Genomic DNA, 19,874 nt, shown 5'->3' with positions numbered 1-19,874 from the left:
CTTCCGTTGGCCTAACTCGGGTATTTTAGGGATGAAATGTGAGAAATCGTTATTATTTTTATTGAGTGTTGCGTTTTCGTTGGATTGTAAAAATCTGAACAGTAATTTTGACCTCTCAAGCCTCGGTAAGATTCTATACCTGAATTCTTCTCATTTGCTTAGTCGGAGCATGGGAAGCTGTAGATAACTTGGACTTGTACCTCTTCAATTTATGTGGAACGTCGTCCCATTGTAAAGATGGCCTCGTCTGTATCAAACCGGCTGGCGAGGAGCATACGAAAGTGTTGATTCCGAAAGACGACTCTGAATTTGAATTAGAGACGGATTCAATTTCTACTTCATTCGTCCTCAAGAACCCAGATGATTTCGACGACATTGACGAGATAAAACTCAACGTCCAGTTTGTATGCGGACATCGACCTCTTGGTGCTACATTTCCGCCGGAGCTAATTTTGAAATCTGAGAAAGATAAGAAGCGAGAACTTACATTTGAATGGCGGACGTCAGCGGCTTGCAAGGATGAAAAGAAACCAGATAATACGATTTCAAAATGCTACACAGTGGATACCGAGAAAAATGCAATAATCGACCTCACCCGACTCGCGAATACTGTCTATTCCATCACATCTCCAGCAGGCAACAAGATCTACTACAGTCTCTGTTCTGTTCTTCCAGAAGAAGGGGAGTTTCCAACGAAATGTGCTGGAAAAGCAGCTTGTTTTGTTGAAAAAAGTGGAGAAATCCGAACGTTATTCAAAGATTCTCCTGAACCGAAATTCCAATCGCAAGACAGCTCTGTTCAGATGAAGTTTTATGGAAAAGAAGAGCTCGAGAAGGTCGCATGCTCGAATCAATTCACAGTCACTCTTGAGTTTCCTCATGTCGGAAGAGAACATCCGCCACAGTATTTTACCTCGAGTTCTTTGGGCGAAAATGAGTGTCAAATCGGAGTCATTCACAGAACTGGCGCGGCGAGACCGATCTCGGACATGTCCAGCAAAACTTGTCGTTTTTCCGAAGGTGATGTTGGAAAATCGATTGATATTCGCAAAGACTTCGAAAAATCCTCATTTTCTCTTGATGATGAGTACGATCTTTCTCTGTGCGAGGAGAATAAGAAAACCGGCTCGGATCCCCAATCACTTGGAAAGTTCTACAACGCTATTTACTCAAGCGATATGATTGTTCTCATCTATCGAGATGGTGCTGTTTGTGAAAACGATTTAAAATACGATTCAATCATAAACATCAACTGTGTCGATAGCTCTGAAAACCAAGCGGAGCCTCAGCTTGTTGAAAAATCCGAAGATGGCTGCGCGCTTACTTTCGAATGGAACAGGAACGAAGTCTGCCAAGAAAAGCTTGAAACTGTCTGTGGAATGATTCCAGTCGGATACGACGTCAGCTCGATCATGCGCCAGCCGAGAAGTCTCATCGAAAAGTTATCACGAGAAAACGTCGACGACCAAAAAGACGTTTCAACTATCGACGGTGAAAAATGCCACTTTCCATTTTCTTACACTACGACCAAAGGCGAAAAACACACTTCCAACAACTGCGAGACTTTTGGACACAATGGGCGACCGTGGTGTTGTACCACAGAAGAGTGTGATTTGAATGGCAAAGAGAACTTCGGCTTCTGCGAGCTTCATTCTCACCGAATATACAACGACTTTGACTGGGAGGTTGAAAATTCTGGGTCGAATATGTTCCTGTCTCTTTGTGGGGATTTGATGAGGACAGGAGCTGCTGAAAAGTGTCCCGAAAACTCGCTGTTCTGTGATTTAGAGCACACAGACATCAGGATTACCAACATCGCTTCTGTAGAAGAAATCGCTAGCGGTCACTTGCAATACACAATGCACGGACCTAGTGCAACTCTTTATGTCCAGCTATCGTGCACTCCAGGCGGCCATTCTTCGTACCCTGAATTCATCAGCAAAGATGGCAACAAATATCATATCATTTGGCGAACCGCAGCTGCTTGTAAGCAAGTCGAACTCGAAGGGGAAGAATGTAAAATCGAGTCTGATGGAAGAGTTCTTATTGATCTCTCTCCAATTGCCGGTCATCGCGTCGTCCGTCCTTCAGAAAAAAACGATAACGAGCTTGATCTGTCAATTTGCGAGAAGGGCCTCCAAGTTGGCTGCGGAAATCTCGAAGGCGGATCGAACGTTGGGGCTTGCTTAGAGATTGATGGATCTCAAGTTCCAATCGCCGAAAATTCAAAGAAGATCACTTTCAAAGACGGAATCGTCAAACTCGAAATGCCTTCCCAGACAAATGGGAATATAACCGCTGTGGAGATTCTATTTATCTGTGATGATGCGGAAGACGCAAATGAGATTGACTTTGAGCCAGTTGTAGTCGACGATTCCGTTTGGAAGAAAGATAACAAGAAGAAAATATCTGTTGAATGGCGAACTTCCGCTGCTTGTCCACCAATGCCCATGGCATGTTCTTTCTTTGATGGTCGATTTGTGGATCTTTCTCCGCTCCGGAAGATGGATGGAAGCGCTTATGAAGCGATGGACTTGTCGGGATTTGAAAAGGGAGATGAAGACTATCAAGAAAAAACTGTCTATGCAAACCTCTGCGGAGAAGTTCCCTTAGATGTGGACGACAAATGCCCTCACGGTTCGATTGCTTGTTATCCTGAGAATGGACTCTCACTAGGAAAAGCCACTAGTCAAGTTTTATCAAGGGAAGAAAATGCTATAGTTGCATTATATACGGATGGCTCAAAGTGCGAAAAACATACGAGCAAAAGATGGTCAAGCAAGTTTCTTATCTATTGCAATTCATTCTCACCTGATCACACCCCTCGACTGAGAAATCTCGATGAAGATTCGTGCGAAGCAGAATTCGAATGGTCTACTCCACATGCTTGTACTGTAAAAAGCACGTCTCCCAACACATGCAAAATAAAAAATGACAAAACTGGTCAAATGTTTGACTTTGGAATTCTTGCACAAAAGGGCGAAATCACAAAACATCACAAAGAAAGTGATAAGGACGTGGTTATTCAACTATGTGCTCGATCGAGGACTTGCTGCACAAGTGGTAAAGATTGTGACGTCTCGGTATGCTACGAAGACTCTTCGTCGAAGAGGATAAAAAGGCGATCGAGTATTACAGCAAGACGGAACTTGAGACTAATGACTCTGGTATATCTATGAAGATGAAGAGCTCAGACTTTTTAATCACTGTCGATTTTGTCTGCGACAGAACCCGTGGACATATTGAACTCTCTCCGGATGCACTTGAAGAAATTGGATCTACAGAAAAGTCTTGGAATTTCCAGTTACGAACAGCGCTTGCTTGCCCTAGGATGGCTGCTACTTGCACAGCTCATGACAAAGAAACAGGAAGTCATTTTGATCTCTCTTCCTTATCTGGGATACCATTAAAGGCCGAAGATACAATTACTTACGATGGAAAAGAATTCGTTTTGAGTATTTGTGGCTCCGGTCCTGATACTCAAGAAGCGCCATTGAAGGACTTTCCGAAGTGCGGTGAGCTTCCATACGAACAAGGCTATTTCATTGAGAGTTTCTATCGAAAGGAAAATTCGAACTGTTCATCGATTGGAAATGTGCAAGGACAACCGCACACCAGCTACATGAAACACTCAGACAGCACTGTTATCACTGTTGACTACTTTGGTGGTTCCCAGTGCAAAGAAGATCCAGAGCAGAGCTATTCAGCTGTTGTGCGACTTTCATGCGCCTCATTTCCCCATGAACTTGAATACGACTCGTCAACAGGTTGCGAGCATTGGTTCTCGATGTTCCATCCCGCTGCCTGCGAAATCAGTCAGGCATCGTCAGAATTTTCTGATTGCAAAGTGACGGAGCCTAACTTCGGCATCGAAATTGATTTGAACACTCTCAAAAATGATGATGGTTACACTGTTAATGATACCAATAATGGCACCAATAAAGAATACAAATTCAATGTCTGTGGCAAAGTATCAGACTGCGATGGGGGCATTTGTATCCGATCAGATTCAAGTTCGAGCTGGCGAAAGTTTACTGGCTTCTCCCAGGCGATTTACTATTCAAACCAGGTCGCACATTTGACATACGTCGGCGATGAGGTTTGTGACGAGGATGTTAATTATGTCGCCAGTCTGCAGTTCGAATGCGCTCATCATGACAATCATGAGCCATATATAATTAGCAACGATCACTGTCACTTGGTTATTGGATTTCCGACTCCCGAAATGTGTCCTGAGGTTAATGAAGTTGAATGCGATTTTTACTCGGAGCTGTCGAAGCATGGATTTGATTTGAACCCTCTTTCCCGACCTGATAGTAACTATATTGTGACCAAGTGGGACCAAGATGGCACTCCGTTGCGATACGTCCTCAATCTCTGTAGAAATATTGTCCACACAAAAGATATTCTCTGTGCTGGTGATTCTGCTTCCTGTCTCATAAGAAAAGACCCCGAAAGTTCTACAAAGCTGAAATATATCAACCTAGGAAAGATTTCTGATGATTCCTCTCCTTTTGAAATCAAATCTTGCGCAGAAGACGAAGAGTGTGCTGATAGTGAGCTGAAAGTTATCTACAAAGATGGTGATAAATGCGAAGGCTCCGACAACAAACGTTCAACGACAATTTTACTTCAATGCGACAGAGGGTCAATTATAAATACGCCCGAGTTTATGTCCGATGATGGCTGCGAAACTGTCTTCCGCTGGAAAACCGAATACGCTTGTCCAATTGATACTAAAGAAGAAATCAAAAGCTGCATCGCCAAAAACCCAAGCACAGAATTCGAATACGATCTAACTCGAATGTTCAAGCTTCAGAATCAAGGTCTGACATTTACCGATGATGGCTACGAATATCGCCTTAGTATTTCATGTAACGAAGAGTTGAATGAGTGCCCGGAAAAATCTGGAATCTGTATGAAGAAGATTAAAGGATCAGATTCTGTCTACACCTCGCTCGGGACGTTTACCAAACGCGTTATCTATAATCACGGGGCATTAACAATCACTTATGCTGACGGCGATAAGTGCCCCGGAAACGAAGCTGGGAAGTATTCAACTTTGATACAGTTTATTTGTGATAAAGAAGCAACTGTTCCCACGCCGTCTATCATTGCTAAAACACAAGGTGGATGCCATTATCTAATCCTCGTCCACACAAAAGAGGCTTGTGAGCCAACGGCTGAGTGCGGGGCTCAGCAGCTAGGAGGAAGACTTGTTGATTTCTCCCCGCTCATCCCTTCGCATGGCCATGATTTAGTTAGCGGAATCGACCAGGATCCAGAGGATTCCATGGAATCTATTTATCTCAACATCTGTGGTGCAATGGAGCCTATCAAGCAAATTGACTGTCCTCCTGGTGCCGCCGTCTGCCGATGGGTCAGAGGCGCTGGAACTCGACCGATGTCGATCGGCGATTATGATCCAACGGCAGAATGGGTTTGGGAAGAGGATGAAAATCCAACGATCGTTTACAAATCAAAAACTTCGTGCGGAAATGGCCATTTCTACAAAACTAAAATTGAGTTAACGTGTGATCCAAATCGTACGAAAGACTACCCAAGACTCGTATCTGTTGACGACGATACTTGCACATTCCTAATCGTTATTGCAAACTCACTCACATGCACAAACGACGACTCTCCTTTCAATCCCGCTCCGGTTCCAGAAAAAGATGTTCCACAAATGAAAAACTGTCAAATCGAAGACGACAAGAAAAATCTCTTCTTTGATTTCAATCAAAGTAACGATGGATCTTTCAATGACGGAGAATTCGACTATAAATATAACATTTGCAATGGACTGGATCTTTCCGACAAATGCAAGAGAGCAGCATTTTGTCGACGGAAAGAAGACGGTTCTGGCGAATGGGAGAGTATTGGTCAGAAAGATAATGTAAAAGTAGACCATGAGCTTGATCTTGCCGATGGAATCGCGCTTGAAATGGTGTTCTCTGAAGGCAAACCATGTATCGATGAGCCCGATAAAAAGTATCATACGACTATTTGGTTCAGGTAACACAACTTTTACAAATAAAATCTCAATGATTGATTGAATTAAGTTGTAATGAGCATGATGAAGAAACAGAACCCGTTGTTGTTAGTTCTGGAAAGTGCAGCGTCGTCCTTTCCTGGAACACAAAAACAGTATGCGAAAAAGTCGTAGGAAAAGACGATGATCCAAGTAACGATAAGCTCATCGATCCAGACACAGTCAGACAATGCCTGTTCACCAATTCTGACGACTCGCTATCTTACGATTTGTCGATTCTCAACCGCGTGTCAGGTAATTCAACAAGTAGTGGACTGGGTCGATTATTCTTTGTGTTCAGAAAGTTGGCAAATTTCAACGGGCGATTTGCGGTTTCTTTTCAATCCATGCGGTCTGGTAATGCAAACTGATCTGGACGACGCTTGTCGCGGCTCGATGGCTTGCGTTAAACGAGGAGGCAAATGGTCATCAGTTTCTGGCCTCGCAATTCCCAGGGCGACGTGGGACGACGAGGACAAGCTCAAACTGAGTTACGACGAAGGTCAGGACTCTGCTTGTAATCGGCGTGATCAATCGCCGCATATGAGCATTCAATTTGAGTGCGGTGCCACTATCGGCCAGCCTCAACTAATCAATCCCTTTCCCGACGGGCAATGCAGGTAATTGCCTCTCAAATCTGAAAATGACAAAGAAAAATAATCAATCCCTAGCTATCAAATAAGGTGGAAGACTACAGCCGCCTGTCGGGTAAAGGAAAGACCCGTGATTCTCGACGGTTACACTTATGTCAACCCCGTGACTGACCAGCGCATCGTGTTGCCCTCTGACAAGACATTCCGCGTTGGAGGAGATGTCCGAGATAAAACTTTTTATAAATACTTGATAAATCTTGGAAATGAACTCGACTGGTCGAAACTTGGGTCACATGCCTCTGGTGAGTGCCTTTTACATTTGTCTAGTTTTAAGAATTCATCTAGAATCAATACGTCAGGCTTGCAATGGCGCCGCCGTGTGTCGCATTGGTGGCAGCGATGGAAAGACAGTGGGGAAGTGGGATCGCTCCGTGACTGCGCGCAGCGATGGATCTGTACTCGAGCTCAAGCTCGCTCCTCAACAAGGTTGCACTGTTGTTTTTAATGTCATGTGCGACCGGGATGCGACGGTGGATTCCCTATCTTTTCTTGAAGAAACGAGCCATTGCAACATCCGGTAAAAATTATTAAATATTATTTATTGAATATGAAAATTAAATAAAGACAAACTATAAAATCGAACTCATTAAGATTCGAATGGTACACTAATCAAACATGCACGGGAGAGAATGTAGCAATGGGATCAGAAAAAGGATCTCACGTTGGCCTGTGGTTTTTCCTAATTACACTCATTTCTGGATCGGCTTTCTTTTTATGGAAGAAGGGCGCGCCGCTAGTGGACTCTGTCAGGGGCAGATTCCGAACCATCTCGGTAATAAACCCTTTTGAACCCGTTTTTTAACTCGAATCAATAGTACAACCAGCTGGCAAATGACGACGACGATGGGGACGACCTACTCTTCGAAATTGAAAATGTAGATGATCAAGTGTTCCCTCTCGTTCCAGACTCGATGGTGGAGAGTAGTGCAGCGCTAGAATCAATTCCCGAGAGCAGTGCGGAGAGCCGAGTTGCTGGAGATCCACTGGGTGCTACTTATCGCGACAATCCGAACGATTCCGACGAGGATCTGCTTGTATAGCTTGAAACACCAATTTTTAATTTTAAACATGTTTGAAACAATCAAAAACCCTGTATACTTCTAAAACTATCCCTGCCTATCTTAACTTTCTGTTTTCATCCTTTTCCTTCTTTTATTCAGTTTCTTCTATTTCCAAAGTTCGAAAGTTCTTCCTTTACCTTCTTTTGCCTTTTCTTGCTGCGACAATTAAATTTAATAATAATTTATTATTCATTCACAAAAGCCGTTAAAAATAAGCGATAAAATAGACTTGGATCATCAGTTTGACAAATCGTTTTATCGCTTATTCTTCATTTTAAAAGGGTTCACTATATTTGAAAACGAAGCAATCGACAATCCAGGTTTACTCGTGTCCAGGGCGGATTCTAAGTGCGACGGAGCGGATAATCTCTTTGCTCGATACGACGTTAAATATGTCCCATTTTCTGCAGATTCAGTAGAATGCACTCAAGCGGGCAATTGTCGAACAACACGTTCGAAAATATATTTGCTTTATAATTTTTACAATCATCCTAAATGATCATAATCTACATAATATATTGATCGATTTTACGACGCGTCAATTGCAACCACTGATTTATTTTAAATTAAAATTCTGCACTTTGACATTTGAAACTTTGAATATAAAGACAATCCTTACGTCAAGACCGCAATAAAAGCTTCCGCTCAAATATTTTCCAGAAAACAATTACAGAGATAGTCTCGCTGAAAATTTCAAGTTTGAGGAGAAACTATCTGCGTCATTATTTCTTCTAAAATATCAAAGCGGAAACGTTAATCCTGGTTTTAAAATGAGTATTGTCTGTATTTACAAAGTTTCAAAAGTCAAAGTGCAAAATTTTAATGTCAAATGAATCCGCGGTTGCTATTAACACGTCGTAAAATGACCTCTTCAAACAGCAGTTTCGGCATTTGCGAATTGAAATTAAAAATTTCACTGTTGAAATTCAAATAGACGTTCTGTTGGTTTTTCTAACGCAGGGCAGAGTCAGACTGCTTTTGACATTTGAGGAAGCGCTTTGTTCTCGCAGATCACTCGAACTTTGGGACAATGGCTCGCTTTCAATTTCAAGTTGGCTGGGAAATGTTGAGCTTCGGGGCAGATACTGTAATACTCAGCCTTTTCTAATTGTCACGTATTCCTGCTGACATTTTGGAAGACTTTTCCGATTTTTGAATTAAGGGGGTAGAAACAGCTTTTTTCCGAAAAAGGCGATTTTTGACCGTCGCTTCAGACAAGAGAATCTTACATTTTCAAATTTTTTCTTCAGATTTAGATAGATACATCTTAGATCTAAGAACATCTCCCTCGAAATTTGTTTTAGTCATCAAATTTTTGAGTAAGCGGGCTCAGAAGCAGCTCATCTCTCCGAAATTCTCGATTTTCGCAAATTTTCAAACACGTATATCTCGAGTCCGCTGATAGTTAAACAAATTTCATCCACATTTTTGTGAAGCTCAACCCTTTTTCTAGGAACATTTATGAGGAAATTCCGTGAACGTAAATAAATCTTATACTTTCTTTTATGTAGCTGCAGTCCAAAATGGAGAAAGCTGTTTCTACCCCCTTAATTATCAAAAAGGAATACATTGAAATCAGGTAGGAAAGCCGAAACCTGTGTAAAAACCTGAGTCAGGTTTCTAAATTCGTAGCTCTGCGGTTTCGATTCTAAAAGCGAAGCTGCTTTTATTTTAGCCCTTTCAGTCCCTAACTCAGGTTTCTTTACAGGCTCATACTTTTAGGGAATATCTTCAAAATACGAACACCTTTTCAGTATTCCAGTATTCTGAAAATTAGAAAATCTGTTCAAATAATAATTGATTAAGAAAGGCTTAATCCTCTCCAAACAGATGAAAATCCGTCTTTCACGTCCATATTGACCCAGTTGGAACTCCCTTCCTTCGATAAAAAAACGCGAATCTTTCCTAAATCGATTCTCCAGCTCTTGAAAACATTTGCACAATGATTTTCGAGGACAGCTGTTTGCCAATCACTCCGTTAACCCTATGCGTGACGATCAGAACTACCCCTATGCGTGACGCGGATGCATTCAGTGCATCCGACCCATCTAGAACAATTTTTTGCTCTTTTTTGCCAAGTTTTGAAGAGAAACAGCCTGAATTCGCTGTTTTCAGTGTCTAAGAGACCGAAATACCCCCTTCAACGGCGGCGAAACGGGCTCGTTGTTACGTAACATGCAGCGAAATAGCTGTTCTCGAGACGAAAAATAGTAAAATTACGACATTTTTCACGTTTTTAGGTTATTATAAAATTTGTTTTCAAAATGTGACGGAGCGGATCGGACGTGTTTTTGGACGTAGATTCTTATTCTTTTTAAATTTTTGAATTTGGGCTAAAATTGAGAGAGAAATGGATAGAAAACCATGAGCGGATGCACTGAGTGCATCCGCGTCACGCATAGGGTTAAAAAACACCTCGGGCGCGCGCTAATCATCAATCCTTCTCCAATCTGACCTTATCCTCATCCGATCTTTTTAATTTTCACACTATTTTGAAGCAAAAAGAAAAAGAGATACGTCTAAGATGTCTGCTAAAAGTTATGAAGGGGATAAAGCCATAAAATCGAGGCGAGCGCGTATTTTTGGAGCGCGCACGTGAGTTGCCGCGGAGATCTCTTTTGGACTCCGCTCGTTTTCCGCCACTTTCGCCAGTCGCCCTTCTCGCACAGAAGCACACCCAGCAGCTCCGCGACAGATTCATCTTTTTTCGATTTTTTGAAATTTACTCTTTTTTCAAGTAATAAGAGTTGAATAAGAGAGATAATGATGAGCGATCGAAAAGTTTAGGGACAACATTTTATTCAAAAAATTTCAAAATTTTAGTTTTTTATGGTTTCTTTAGCAAATAATTTATGTCCGACGTTAATTGTGAGTTGAATCAAGCAACCTCCCTACTCATGATTTTTGTTTTCTAAATAAATTTCAATGAAATTCTATTCTTACAGTATAGATTTTTCTAGATTCTAGCACCGCCTACACTAGCTACAGAACCCCGTCGAGAGAATTCTCCCCCAGCCAATTATTATCGATCTCGTCGGTCTTTCTAGACGAATTTGCTGTTCCTTGTTTTTCACTTTTTCAATCCGCGAAAACTGATTTTTCCCGGTATTTTCGCCATTCGCTGTTTTCAAAAGAGAGATATCTTTTTTTAACATCGTTTTCTATTTCAGATAATATTTATTTATAAAAATCATGAGCAACGAGGACTTGAAGGCCGAGCACGTCTCCCGAGCCAAGCTCTCCGAACAAGCTGAGCGATACGACGACATGGCCGAGTTTATGCGACAGGTCACCGAGTCTGGCATCGGTAAGTCCAAAAACGAGCAAAATTAGAAATCGATACTGACGACTCTCTCGGTTATGAGGGTGAGCCACTTTTGGCGAACTCGATAAGTTAATTTCACCAGCTGCCAATTTGAAAATAAGACCTTCACTAATAAGCTTTCAAACTCTTTAAGATCAAAATTATTTTTTGAAATAAATAATTGTTAATTAAATTTAATCGAAAACGAATAAGAAAGGAAATATGCTTCTGCATGATATATCCACTAAATTAACAACGAATCCTCTAGGCTGATTAAAAATGCAATTTTAGAACTCACCAACGAGGAGCGAAACCTTTTGTCCGTCGCCTACAAGAATGTTGTCGGCTCTCGACGATCCTCCTGGAGAGTCATTTCTTCCATCGAGCAGAAATGCGAGCCCGGAGAGAAGAAATCGGTAACTCCCACCTCCTCTCATCATTTACTAACTGTATTTGACTAGCTGTACGCCAAGGAATACCGCGAAAAAGTCGAGAAGGAGCTCCAAGACATCTGCGAGATCGTTCTCAGCCTTTTGGACAAGCACCTCATCCCCAAGGTGAAGAAAATAACTAAAATCAAGAATGCTAAAGGCCCGTTTTAGTCCTCCTCCGGCGAGTCGAAGGTCTTCTACTTGAAAATGAAGGGAGATTACTACCGATACCTCGCCGAGGTTGCCACTGGTGATCGACGAAAGGAAATCATGGACCAGTCGCAGCAGGCTTACAAGGGCGCCTTCGAGGTCGCGCAGAAAGAGATGCCCGTAAGTTTAGCCCAAGAATGTCTTCTTCTTATTATTTATTGAAATTCTGTTCTCTTCCTTGATCTCAACGCTGTTTTCTTTAGCCAACCCACCCTATCAGACTTGGCCTTGCTCTCAACTACTCAGTCTTCTACTACGAAATCCTCAACGACCCCAACGAAGCCTGCAGGTAACTTTCAACCCTTTTTCTTCCAATCATCATTGCGATTTTTCCCAGCCTCGCCAAATCTGCCTTCGATGACGCCATTGCCGAGCTCGACACTCTTTCAGAAGAATGCTACAAAGACTCCACGCTCATTATGCAGGTAATTAACCCGCCAACGCGTCTGTAACATGTCTAACTGCGCTACTGTAGCTTCTCCGGGATAACTTGACCCTCTGGACGACCGACAACCAAAAGGAAGAAGCCGATGATGCCGGCGATGATTAACTCTATTCCTCGCTCGTTATTCCGGTAAATAAAGAATCTCTATTTTCTCATCATTCAAGAATCTTTTTTAGCTTATTGTCGCAATGGAGTCTGCCATTCCCTTATATCTTTTCTGTTAGGAGGAGTTTTCGTGTGTTTCTAATAATATTCCGAAATTATTAATTAGTGCCCGCTTAGATTCATCTAAATTTTATTTTTTTTCTTCAGAAATTTCCTTTCCCGTACATTATTCCCTCTCACTAGCCAAAACCTGCAAAACAAATAATAAATTTTTGGAAATACGAGCTTCGCTGGCCCTGGCAGCACGATTCTCACTCTCTTCTCTGTCTCCTGAAAATTCTAGAGCAGAGTAAGGGTGGCGATGATTGCGCCGGGCTGAGCAAACTTCTCCTTGACAGTAATTGTTTTTCACTGACTGTAAATACGAAAACAAGCTCTATGTCCGTGTACAAGTGTTCCACAGAAACGTTCAAATTTCAAATCGAATAAACGTCGATGTTGAGCAAAAACTGTTGATTGCATTTGCATTCGTTTGAGCATTCGGAGCAGGAAGGTGGTAAACAAGTGATTCCTACAGTTGTTTAAGCAGGAAGTCGAGAAGTATGATGTCAGTTATTTGCGCTTGGTATCGTACAGAAATGATAAATACTGGTTGATTTCACACTTTCTCTACTCTTATGATCGTTCCTACTGAGACACAACATGTTCAGTTTCCGTCGAAAAAAGGTAGAGCCCTGTGAGTTCCTTGTCAATTTCACGAGGAAGGTTGTTTCAAAAGAAGAGGCCGAAAAGCGAGACAGCTTATACAAGTCGTTATCTGGACTCCCTATCAGAGAATTGCTGAGAGAAGTCCCACCTCCTTCAGTTAGAATTCCAGAAGAGGCGGGGTGGAGACGAAGATGGTGTGAAGTCATTGATCTTCGTGAGATGCCTACAAAGGCGAAGCATCTTAACATCGAGCTCGAACCCTCTGAACGGAAGATCACTGTTTCTGGAAAATCCTACACAAGAAAAACCCGCCGAGATGAAGTCGTAACACACGCCATACACAAGTGGTCTAAAATTATCGCTGTGTCCGATGATGTTTATCTAAAGACAATGAGCGCCAAATTAGAACATTCCCCCGATAAACTTATTTTCACCGCGGACCGGGCTGTTCCTCGTTATACTCCGTGTGAGAGGATTCCAATCAAAGTTCTCTCACCAAAAGAAAAGTGGGCACAAACCAAATAAAGTTCATTATTGATAATAGACTATTATTAATAGTCTATTAATAGTATTATTAATAGTTTATTCTTCTTTTAATATTCAGTGCACATCATGGAAGTCTCGTACTCACCGAACATTTCTCCAGTCTCAAGACATTTTTCAATCTTATTAATGCTCTGAAAGTATTAATTTATTATGAAAGCAATCCCTCATATGAAGCTGTAGTACTTACAAAGGCGACTACAGATTCCTTTTGATTGGCAATGTACCAGGTTTGCTCTGATTTTTCGAGGACAAAAAGTTCTTCCTCACTTTTTACTAAACCTCTTCTCTCGTATATGAAAGTTCCGTAGATTTCGTTCTGGCTTGAATACTCGTAAATACCAGCGATATCAGATCGGGAGGCTAAATGATACATAGTCTGTCTAGAAGCATTTCTTCACTCACAGAATACTTTAACTTTCTTGCAGCACTTCCCTTGTTTAGTCATATGCATGTTTTTGAAGTCTATGCATTCGAAACAGGAGCAATGATCCTTACTTGATCCACAGTAATGATTAGGCGAGCAGCATGGGCCACTGTCAGAGTCCCAGTCTTCGAGTGGGCAAGACGAGTAATTGAATTCTATTCCACATCTTCCTTTATTTTGGCCATCTTGGAAAGGCTCTATTTTTCGTAGGTACCAGTGCTTGACGAATACTTAAATTCAGTAACTATATAATGAAACTTACGTATTTCATGTCGCAATGATATCCAATTTTTGAGATTTCTGTTGAGTTCTCCATATAACAAATTTTTCTTTGCTCAAGAAACTTTGGCCACAAACACTCGAGCATTTCAGGCTCGTATTTATGAAGCCCAATCGAGTGTTCAATATAACATAAATTCGTTCTCTCTATCTCTGGGTATTTGAGAATTTTTGAAGGTTTTTCGATGTTTATAACATTCTCGTATCCATAGCCGCCGTTTCTCATGCAGATCGCTAGAAAAGCATCATCGATTGGTATAATCGGCAACTTGGGTATATTCTCATGAATTACTTCTACAGCCGCTCTGTTCATGAAAAGACACGCTCCAGAAGTGTAGTTGGGGTAAAGGTCTTCGTTCCAAACTAAGTCCTGATACTTTCCATACGAAGGATCTGTTCGCCTCTTGTTGTTGTACATAACATCTCCCCAGATATATGGTTCATCTGTGATTGATTGATTTCTGAGAAGCTGAACGAAGGAAAAGGGGTTGAGAAATATATCGTCGTCGCCTTTATAGCATATTTTCATATGAGGCGCAGCTTCCAAAGCCCATGCGAAAAACATTGAGTCTTTGAACGTAAGGTTCTGAAAACTGTCCACGAAATTTCCAACAAGAATATCATCGTGTTGATCGAGCTCATCGTAGTTGCTTGGATTGTCAGTTTCGCCGATAAGGAAGACGAAGTTCGCGACATATGGCTTGTAGAAGGTAGTATTTCCATAACTTAAAATAGCATAAATTATTGGTTTGGTTTATTTTTAGGATTTTTTTCGATTGGCCAATTTTTAGGTCGTTTCTTCCTGAATAAATCTTGTTTCAGAAATAGGGTGCCCAATTACAGATTGGTACAATTCGCTCTTTTTTCGAGAAATCTAAAAATAATGGTCAAAATAGTAGTGTGAGTCGTCTGTAATTCAAAAAATTGGGCACCTAAATCCTTACCCGTAGCTCTTGCTGGCTCGCTTGATTTAAACCGAAGTACCTACTAAGTGCACGCAGTAGAAAGATCTGCCCTACTAACCCCGACCATCGTAGTTTGGCTTCACCCGATTACGGGAATCAATCAAGTACGCGGTCTGCAGGCTAGCGATGAGTGTACAATTTAGCCAGTATCTAAATCGAAGAATTATTTTATAAAATATAATTCGAACTACCCTACTACTATTCCTAATTATTCCACTATCTTATTTCCCACTATCTCAGTACATCAGTGTATCAGATATCTTCCCAAAGGTTTACAGCCGATCTTAGACCTTCTATAACGATTTTGTCAACTATTTTGGGTTTTGGCATAAATTATGTTTTGTCCCTTTTCTCTCACGTTTTTCTGATGACGTCTCTCCTGTCTTTCTTATTCCACTGAGATTTAATTCCGAATAAAAGATCAGTCCGGGGATTTATGTTCTTTGGCTTCTTTATCACTCGATATTCTTCGACGATTGAGGTGTTTTTCCAATAAGATCCTTTGTTGATGTAAAATTTTATCACTTTCTTAGCTTTATTTTTCTCTGATCGAAGTAAAGCACTTGCATAGTTCGGCGCAGGGTACTTGCCGAAGTTCCATATAAAATAATACGGAATCAGAAGTAGAAAAGAGAAGAAAAGTATTAGTTTTTTTATTTGTAGATTCATAATAAAGAAAGAATGGAACAAAGGTTCTGTGCGGCAAGATTAAGGTTGCATCCGGGTCATTCATTTCACATGTGCGAGTTAGTAAAAAACGTTCTACCAGAGACAAAGACGTTTAACTTGCGACAGAAACTGCGTCAACAGCATTTTCTTTTTTGCAATCAAAATCTTGGTTTTCGCCATCAGCGCAGTCGTAGTTGCCGTCATCGTAATCATACTTAAGAAATAACAATAGACATAGAAGGTCATAATTTCTCACCTGATCATCTCCTGCTAACGAATCTTCTTCCTCCATAATGTGACACATATCGAAGCCTTTCTTACTCTCACAAGAAATCTCGCTCGCTGCATACTCATTTTGAATAAATGACCTCGGAGTAATCGACCTTTCCAATAGAACCGACCGCTCAGATCCTCATCATCAAAAATAGTTTGCCGCATTTTTCGTTGTTGCATTTTTCTCAAAATTTTCAACTTAGAAAACTCAGAAATGAGAATCTTCCAAATACGCGCTATCTTCATCTAGTTTTTCTTTCTTTCATCTTTGACTGAAAATGTCGCGACCTGAAAATTAAATAATTATAAAGAAGTGCTCTCATAAATCATCACCTTGATAAATTACACTGAAGAAGTTCAGGAGAATTCAGATAAAGGAAGATTAATTGCAAATTGTACGCAAATTTGCTGGGAAAGGAAACACATGGTGAAACAAACTCAGCGTTTTCCTCCGCGTTTTTCTAAACTTTAGAATCTTTCTTTAGAATCTAAAGAGATTTCTCCGAGATGAAGTTTTTCGGTCTGTGTGCTGCTTCAGTCCACGGACTTGCTCTTAACAGCACGATCACAGACGATGTCGCCCCAATGGCAGACCCGCAGATCCTTGTTATGAGCAAAAACCCGCCATTCGCCATTGCTTGGCCTTACGGAGCTTCAGAGCCTGACATTCACCATTACGAAGACTTCAATTACAACGGATTCTACGTCAAGCAAACGTGCTCAGCGAAACTCAATGGAAGAATTTATCTTTTCGGCGGTGGAACTAGCATCGAAGATCCCCAACGACAGCAAGTTGCCCGCGTCCGAGGTGATATTACTGGTTTGGATATTCTATCCACCCAGTTGCCATTTCCAATGGTCGAGCATTCTTGTGCTGCGATAAGAAACAATTGGATTATGCTTTGTGGTACTGCTGATACTGTCAGCGGAGAATACAGGTATTTTTCATTTCCCTACTTTTTTGATATAGATTAGCCACCAATGCAACGCTTTTACTGAAGACGGCAATGGTTTCTTATGGAAACGAGAGCCCGACACCAATGGTGCTCATGCTAAGAGCGCAATGGTGTACTCATCACGTGGTTACTCCGTAATTATTGGTGGCGTCGACGGATACGATTCTACTGTTGTAGAAACTATTCACATGCGCGAAGAGTACTCTGATCCACAGGTTTTACATATTTCATATTGGAACACGTCTGGTACAAGCTAGTTTTATTAAAACACGTCTAGAGCGCTGCATGGGTTCAAGGCAAAGCACTTCCAGCACCTATTGAAGAGCACTCTGCAGTAGCATTTGATAATGGACGAGTCTGGTGAGATTGAATCTATAAGAGCACATTTTGAATTTCCCCAGTGTCTTCGGTGGCTGGAATGATAATAACTTCGGAGCGACAAAGATCACTTACTGCATCCGAGAGCCATGGATTCTCGGAACGTCTTCCGATGTATGGGGCCGACGAGACGAGCTTGTCATCGCAAGGAGACAGCACCGAACAGTTCTTCTTACTTCTGGAGGGCATACTGAGCTGTTCCACATTGGGGATTCTGGACACAAAGCAATCGAAAAGTGGTCAGGTAAGAAAAAGTGAAAGAATAAATCTTGGTAAAATTTTAAGACCCTAACGAATTCTTCGATCGCTGGTCAACCAAAGCAACCCACGGCGATTTTTACGGACTTCAAGTGCCAGAAGCCTTCATTATTTAATCAACTCAATCAATTTTATAGCTGCACTTTTCTAGAACATATGAGAATAAACGATTACGATACCGTTAATTGTCAGTTGTTATTTCTGAAAATGTTTGGCGTCCAGCAAAACCAAGCTCAGGTCGATAATACAAATACAACTTCACGGAAATTATACACAAAACTATAGAATGGAATGCCTGCCAGCATGATCACCGAATATAATGGTATGAAGATGGAGATGGTCGCTCCTGGACCAAACAACCCGGGAGGTATGTTCAATACGATGCCAGGAATGCCCGCCCCGGCTCCTGCCCCAGCTCCAGCGCCTGCTCCCGTTTATGCGCCTCCTCAAGCAGTTGCTCCGCCACCAGCTCCTGGTAAGTAGTTGGTTACTTAGTCAAACAATCATTCATCTATTTTCCTTAGTAGCTCCTGCGCAAAATCAAAACGAAAGCTCCGGCTGCTGCATTATCCTGTGAAAGAGCTCTTTTCTTTTAGTGCAGAACCTGTTTATAAAAACTATCATCAATCCAAGAACGATTTGTATTTTTATTTTCAGCCTATAACAATGTCTCTCAGCAGTACAGAAAATATAGAAAATGTCGTAAAAGTATGCTAGTAGTCGGGCGTAGAGTACTTTTTTGACATTTTCACACCAGCACACTTGTCTTAGAGGGTCGTAAGCATCTTTTAGAAGACTGGTGGAGAAATCTGGTCTCCGTAGTCTGCGAGCCAATCGGGTGTTTGTCGGAAGTAGTTTACCATCTGGCCGAAAGTTCCATTTTCGAAAATGGGGTAGATGTTGATCATATTTTGGATGGCAAACTTCTGATGACCTGGGAGGATTCCAGTCTCGCAAGAGTAGTCTTCTCCAGTTTTGAAGTCAGTGGAGTAATCGACGGGTCCTTATTCATTTCGTTACAGATATAAGGGAAGATATACAAAACCTTGTTCTGTAATGTTCGTGGATCGATCAGCATAGACCTTGAAGTACGTAGATTTGTAAGTACAGACCATTGTTCCAGTCTCATCCTTTTCGCAGATTGGTTTCTTTAAATCTTTAGTGAGAATCTGTTTTGCCGAGATTTATGTACCTTCCACAGCTTGGTGTTTGATCTTGAAAGGAACGACCACAAGTGACCGTCAGGGCTGTGCTCGGAATAGTGAAAGTCACCAAATGTCATGAGACCATCATTTCCGCGGAATCCACCCTTCGTTACATCAAATGGGCACCAAACGAAAGCGGTGAATGGAGCAGTTTTCCACCACTCTGGGTCGAGATACTCTGGGTGACCGACGGTATCAACCTGGTCGTGGCTCCACGATTCAGCGTTGACCAAGTTAGAGATTCGAGCTTTCAAGGTAATGTAGCTGCTCTTCACAGTCTAGTAAACATGAAATAATATTCTGTAACGAAAACATGATAAATACCTTGACGAAATTGAAGGTACCACCACCCCAAACTGGGATCTGTTGCTCGTTTTCGTGGCTGACGCAACCGAAGTATTCTTTTATGGCTCACTATTTGAATTTTTAATTAGCTAAAACAAAAATGTGATATGAAAGCCGAACTCTTTGTTCATGGTCCATTTGCAGATGCCGTTATTGCATAGACATTTGGTTCCCATCATAGGCTTGCCAATGTTGTTATCATATCCGTTCTTGCAGGCAAGTCGGATGACGCTTACGTCTGGGTCGAAGTACAGTTCGCCGTTGTACATCGGGTCATCGAACGGAGTGTCTTTGCCTCGTCCTTTTCGGATACTCTCGATGTAAAGACCCTCTCCAAGCTCGGCGAGGAATCTTTTCATCGTGCTCACTTTTTGTAAAGATAGAAATTTACCTCCAATTAAATAGCTCTGTAAATACGGTATATCTCTCGATTTATTTCTCTTTGAGCACGATCCCATTGTCACTCAGGTCCTCGTTGAAGGTCTGTTTTCCAGTGCAGCGAGTCTGAACGGCGACTACAATTTGTTAGCATTTTGAAGACCCTCCCCAGAAACACGAGTGGCAAAAAAAAATTGCCAAAAAATGTCGGTTTCAAGTCATGGTTATCGAGTCGTGAAAAAAGTGGAGA

At 41.6% G+C, this 19,874-nt stretch overlaps 4 protein-coding genes and 1 long non-coding RNA gene across 6 annotated transcripts; 4 read left to right on the top strand and 1 right to left on the bottom strand.

Moving 5' to 3' along the window:
- Nucleotides 1-31: 31 nt before the first annotated feature.
- On the top strand, nt 32-7,955 carry LOC145704296 (cation-independent mannose-6-phosphate receptor-like). The gene is given in 9 exon segments (XM_081781749.1): nt 32-125; nt 163-3,098; nt 3,101-6,015; nt 6,063-6,286; nt 6,333-6,651; nt 6,703-6,926; nt 6,970-7,201; nt 7,276-7,456; nt 7,500-7,955. Coding segments are annotated over 9 exon segments (7,350 nt in total). The 3' UTR covers nt 7,725-7,955.
- A 2,929-nt stretch (nt 7,956-10,884) lies between these two features.
- Nucleotides 10,885-12,686, top strand: LOC145704285 (14-3-3 protein zeta/delta-like). Its single transcript, XM_081781738.1, has 8 exons — nt 10,885-11,052; nt 11,341-11,465; nt 11,511-11,606; nt 11,652-11,810; nt 11,894-11,979; nt 12,028-12,115; nt 12,166-12,264; nt 12,312-12,686. The coding sequence occupies exons 1-7, from the start codon at nt 10,938-10,940 to the stop codon at nt 12,238-12,240; spliced, it is 744 nt and encodes a 247-aa protein (XP_081637864.1). The 5' UTR covers nt 10,885-10,937; the 3' UTR covers nt 12,241-12,264; nt 12,312-12,686.
- Nucleotides 12,687-16,585: 3,899 nt separating this feature from the next.
- On the top strand, nt 16,586-17,872 carry LOC145704460 (uncharacterized). Its single transcript, XM_081781915.1, has 5 exons — nt 16,586-17,042; nt 17,080-17,275; nt 17,338-17,420; nt 17,462-17,682; nt 17,724-17,872. Exons 1-5 carry the CDS (start codon nt 16,612-16,614, stop codon nt 17,810-17,812), a joined length of 1,020 nt encoding a protein of 339 aa, XP_081638041.1. The 5' UTR covers nt 16,586-16,611; the 3' UTR covers nt 17,813-17,872.
- Nucleotides 17,873-17,900: 28 nt separating this feature from the next.
- On the top strand, nt 17,901-18,350 carry LOC145702292 (uncharacterized). 2 transcript variants are annotated; one of them, XR_014134304.1, is made up of 3 exons: nt 17,901-17,933; nt 17,982-18,171; nt 18,224-18,350. It is a non-coding gene; the product is annotated as an uncharacterized LOC145702292 (long non-coding RNA). The 2 variants fall into 2 exon arrangements; XR_014134303.1 differs by having other exon boundaries at nt 18,221-18,350.
- On the bottom strand, nt 18,324-19,704 carry LOC145701777 (uncharacterized). The gene is made up of 6 exons (XM_081778994.1): nt 19,664-19,704; nt 19,372-19,597; nt 19,226-19,306; nt 18,889-19,179; nt 18,742-18,844; nt 18,324-18,699 (listed from the first exon to the last, which is right to left on the bottom strand). The coding sequence occupies exons 1-6, from the start codon at nt 19,702-19,704 to the stop codon at nt 18,485-18,487; spliced, it is 957 nt and encodes a 318-aa protein (XP_081635120.1). The 3' UTR covers nt 18,324-18,484.
- Nucleotides 19,705-19,874: the final 170 nt, after the last annotated feature.

Source organism: Oikopleura dioica, chromosome PAR (genome assembly GCF_907165135.1).
Source record: "Oikopleura dioica chromosome PAR, OKI2018_I68_1.0, whole genome shotgun sequence".
Lineage (NCBI taxonomy): Eukaryota > Metazoa > Chordata > Appendicularia > Copelata > Oikopleuridae > Oikopleura > Oikopleura dioica.
This window is presented reverse-complemented; position numbering and strand designations above follow the sequence as displayed.

Excerpts from the sequence above, each read along its gene's own strand:
- LOC145704285 (XM_081781738.1), top strand. The coding sequence starts at position 10,938 with ATGAGCAACGAGGACTTGAAGGCCGAGCACGTCTCCCGAGCCAAGCTC. Across the intron at positions 11,811-11,893 it reads TCGCGCAGAAAGAGATGCCC|CCAACCCACCCTATCAGACT; the intron begins GTAAGTTTAGCC and ends TGTTTTCTTTAG. Across the intron at positions 11,980-12,027 it reads GACCCCAACGAAGCCTGCAG|CCTCGCCAAATCTGCCTTCG; the intron begins GTAACTTTCAAC and ends GATTTTTCCCAG.
- LOC145704460 (XM_081781915.1), top strand. The coding sequence starts at position 16,612 with ATGAAGTTTTTCGGTCTGTGTGCTGCTTCAGTCCACGGACTTGCTCTT. Across the intron at positions 17,276-17,337 it reads AAGAGTACTCTGATCCACAG|AGCGCTGCATGGGTTCAAGG; the intron begins GTTTTACATATT and ends AAACACGTCTAG. Across the intron at positions 17,683-17,723 it reads AGCAATCGAAAAGTGGTCAG|ACCCTAACGAATTCTTCGAT; the intron begins GTAAGAAAAAGT and ends TAAAATTTTAAG.
- LOC145701777 (XM_081778994.1), bottom strand. The coding sequence starts at position 19,704 with ATGGGATCGTGCTCAAAGAGAAATAAATCGAGAGATATACC. Across the intron at positions 19,598-19,663 it reads AATAAATCGAGAGATATACC|ATTCCTCGCCGAGCTTGGAG; the intron begins GTATTTACAGAG and ends CACGATGAAAAG. Across the intron at positions 19,180-19,225 it reads GTACCTTCAATTTCGTCAAG|ACTGTGAAGAGCAGCTACAT; the intron begins GTATTTATCATG and ends CATGTTTACTAG.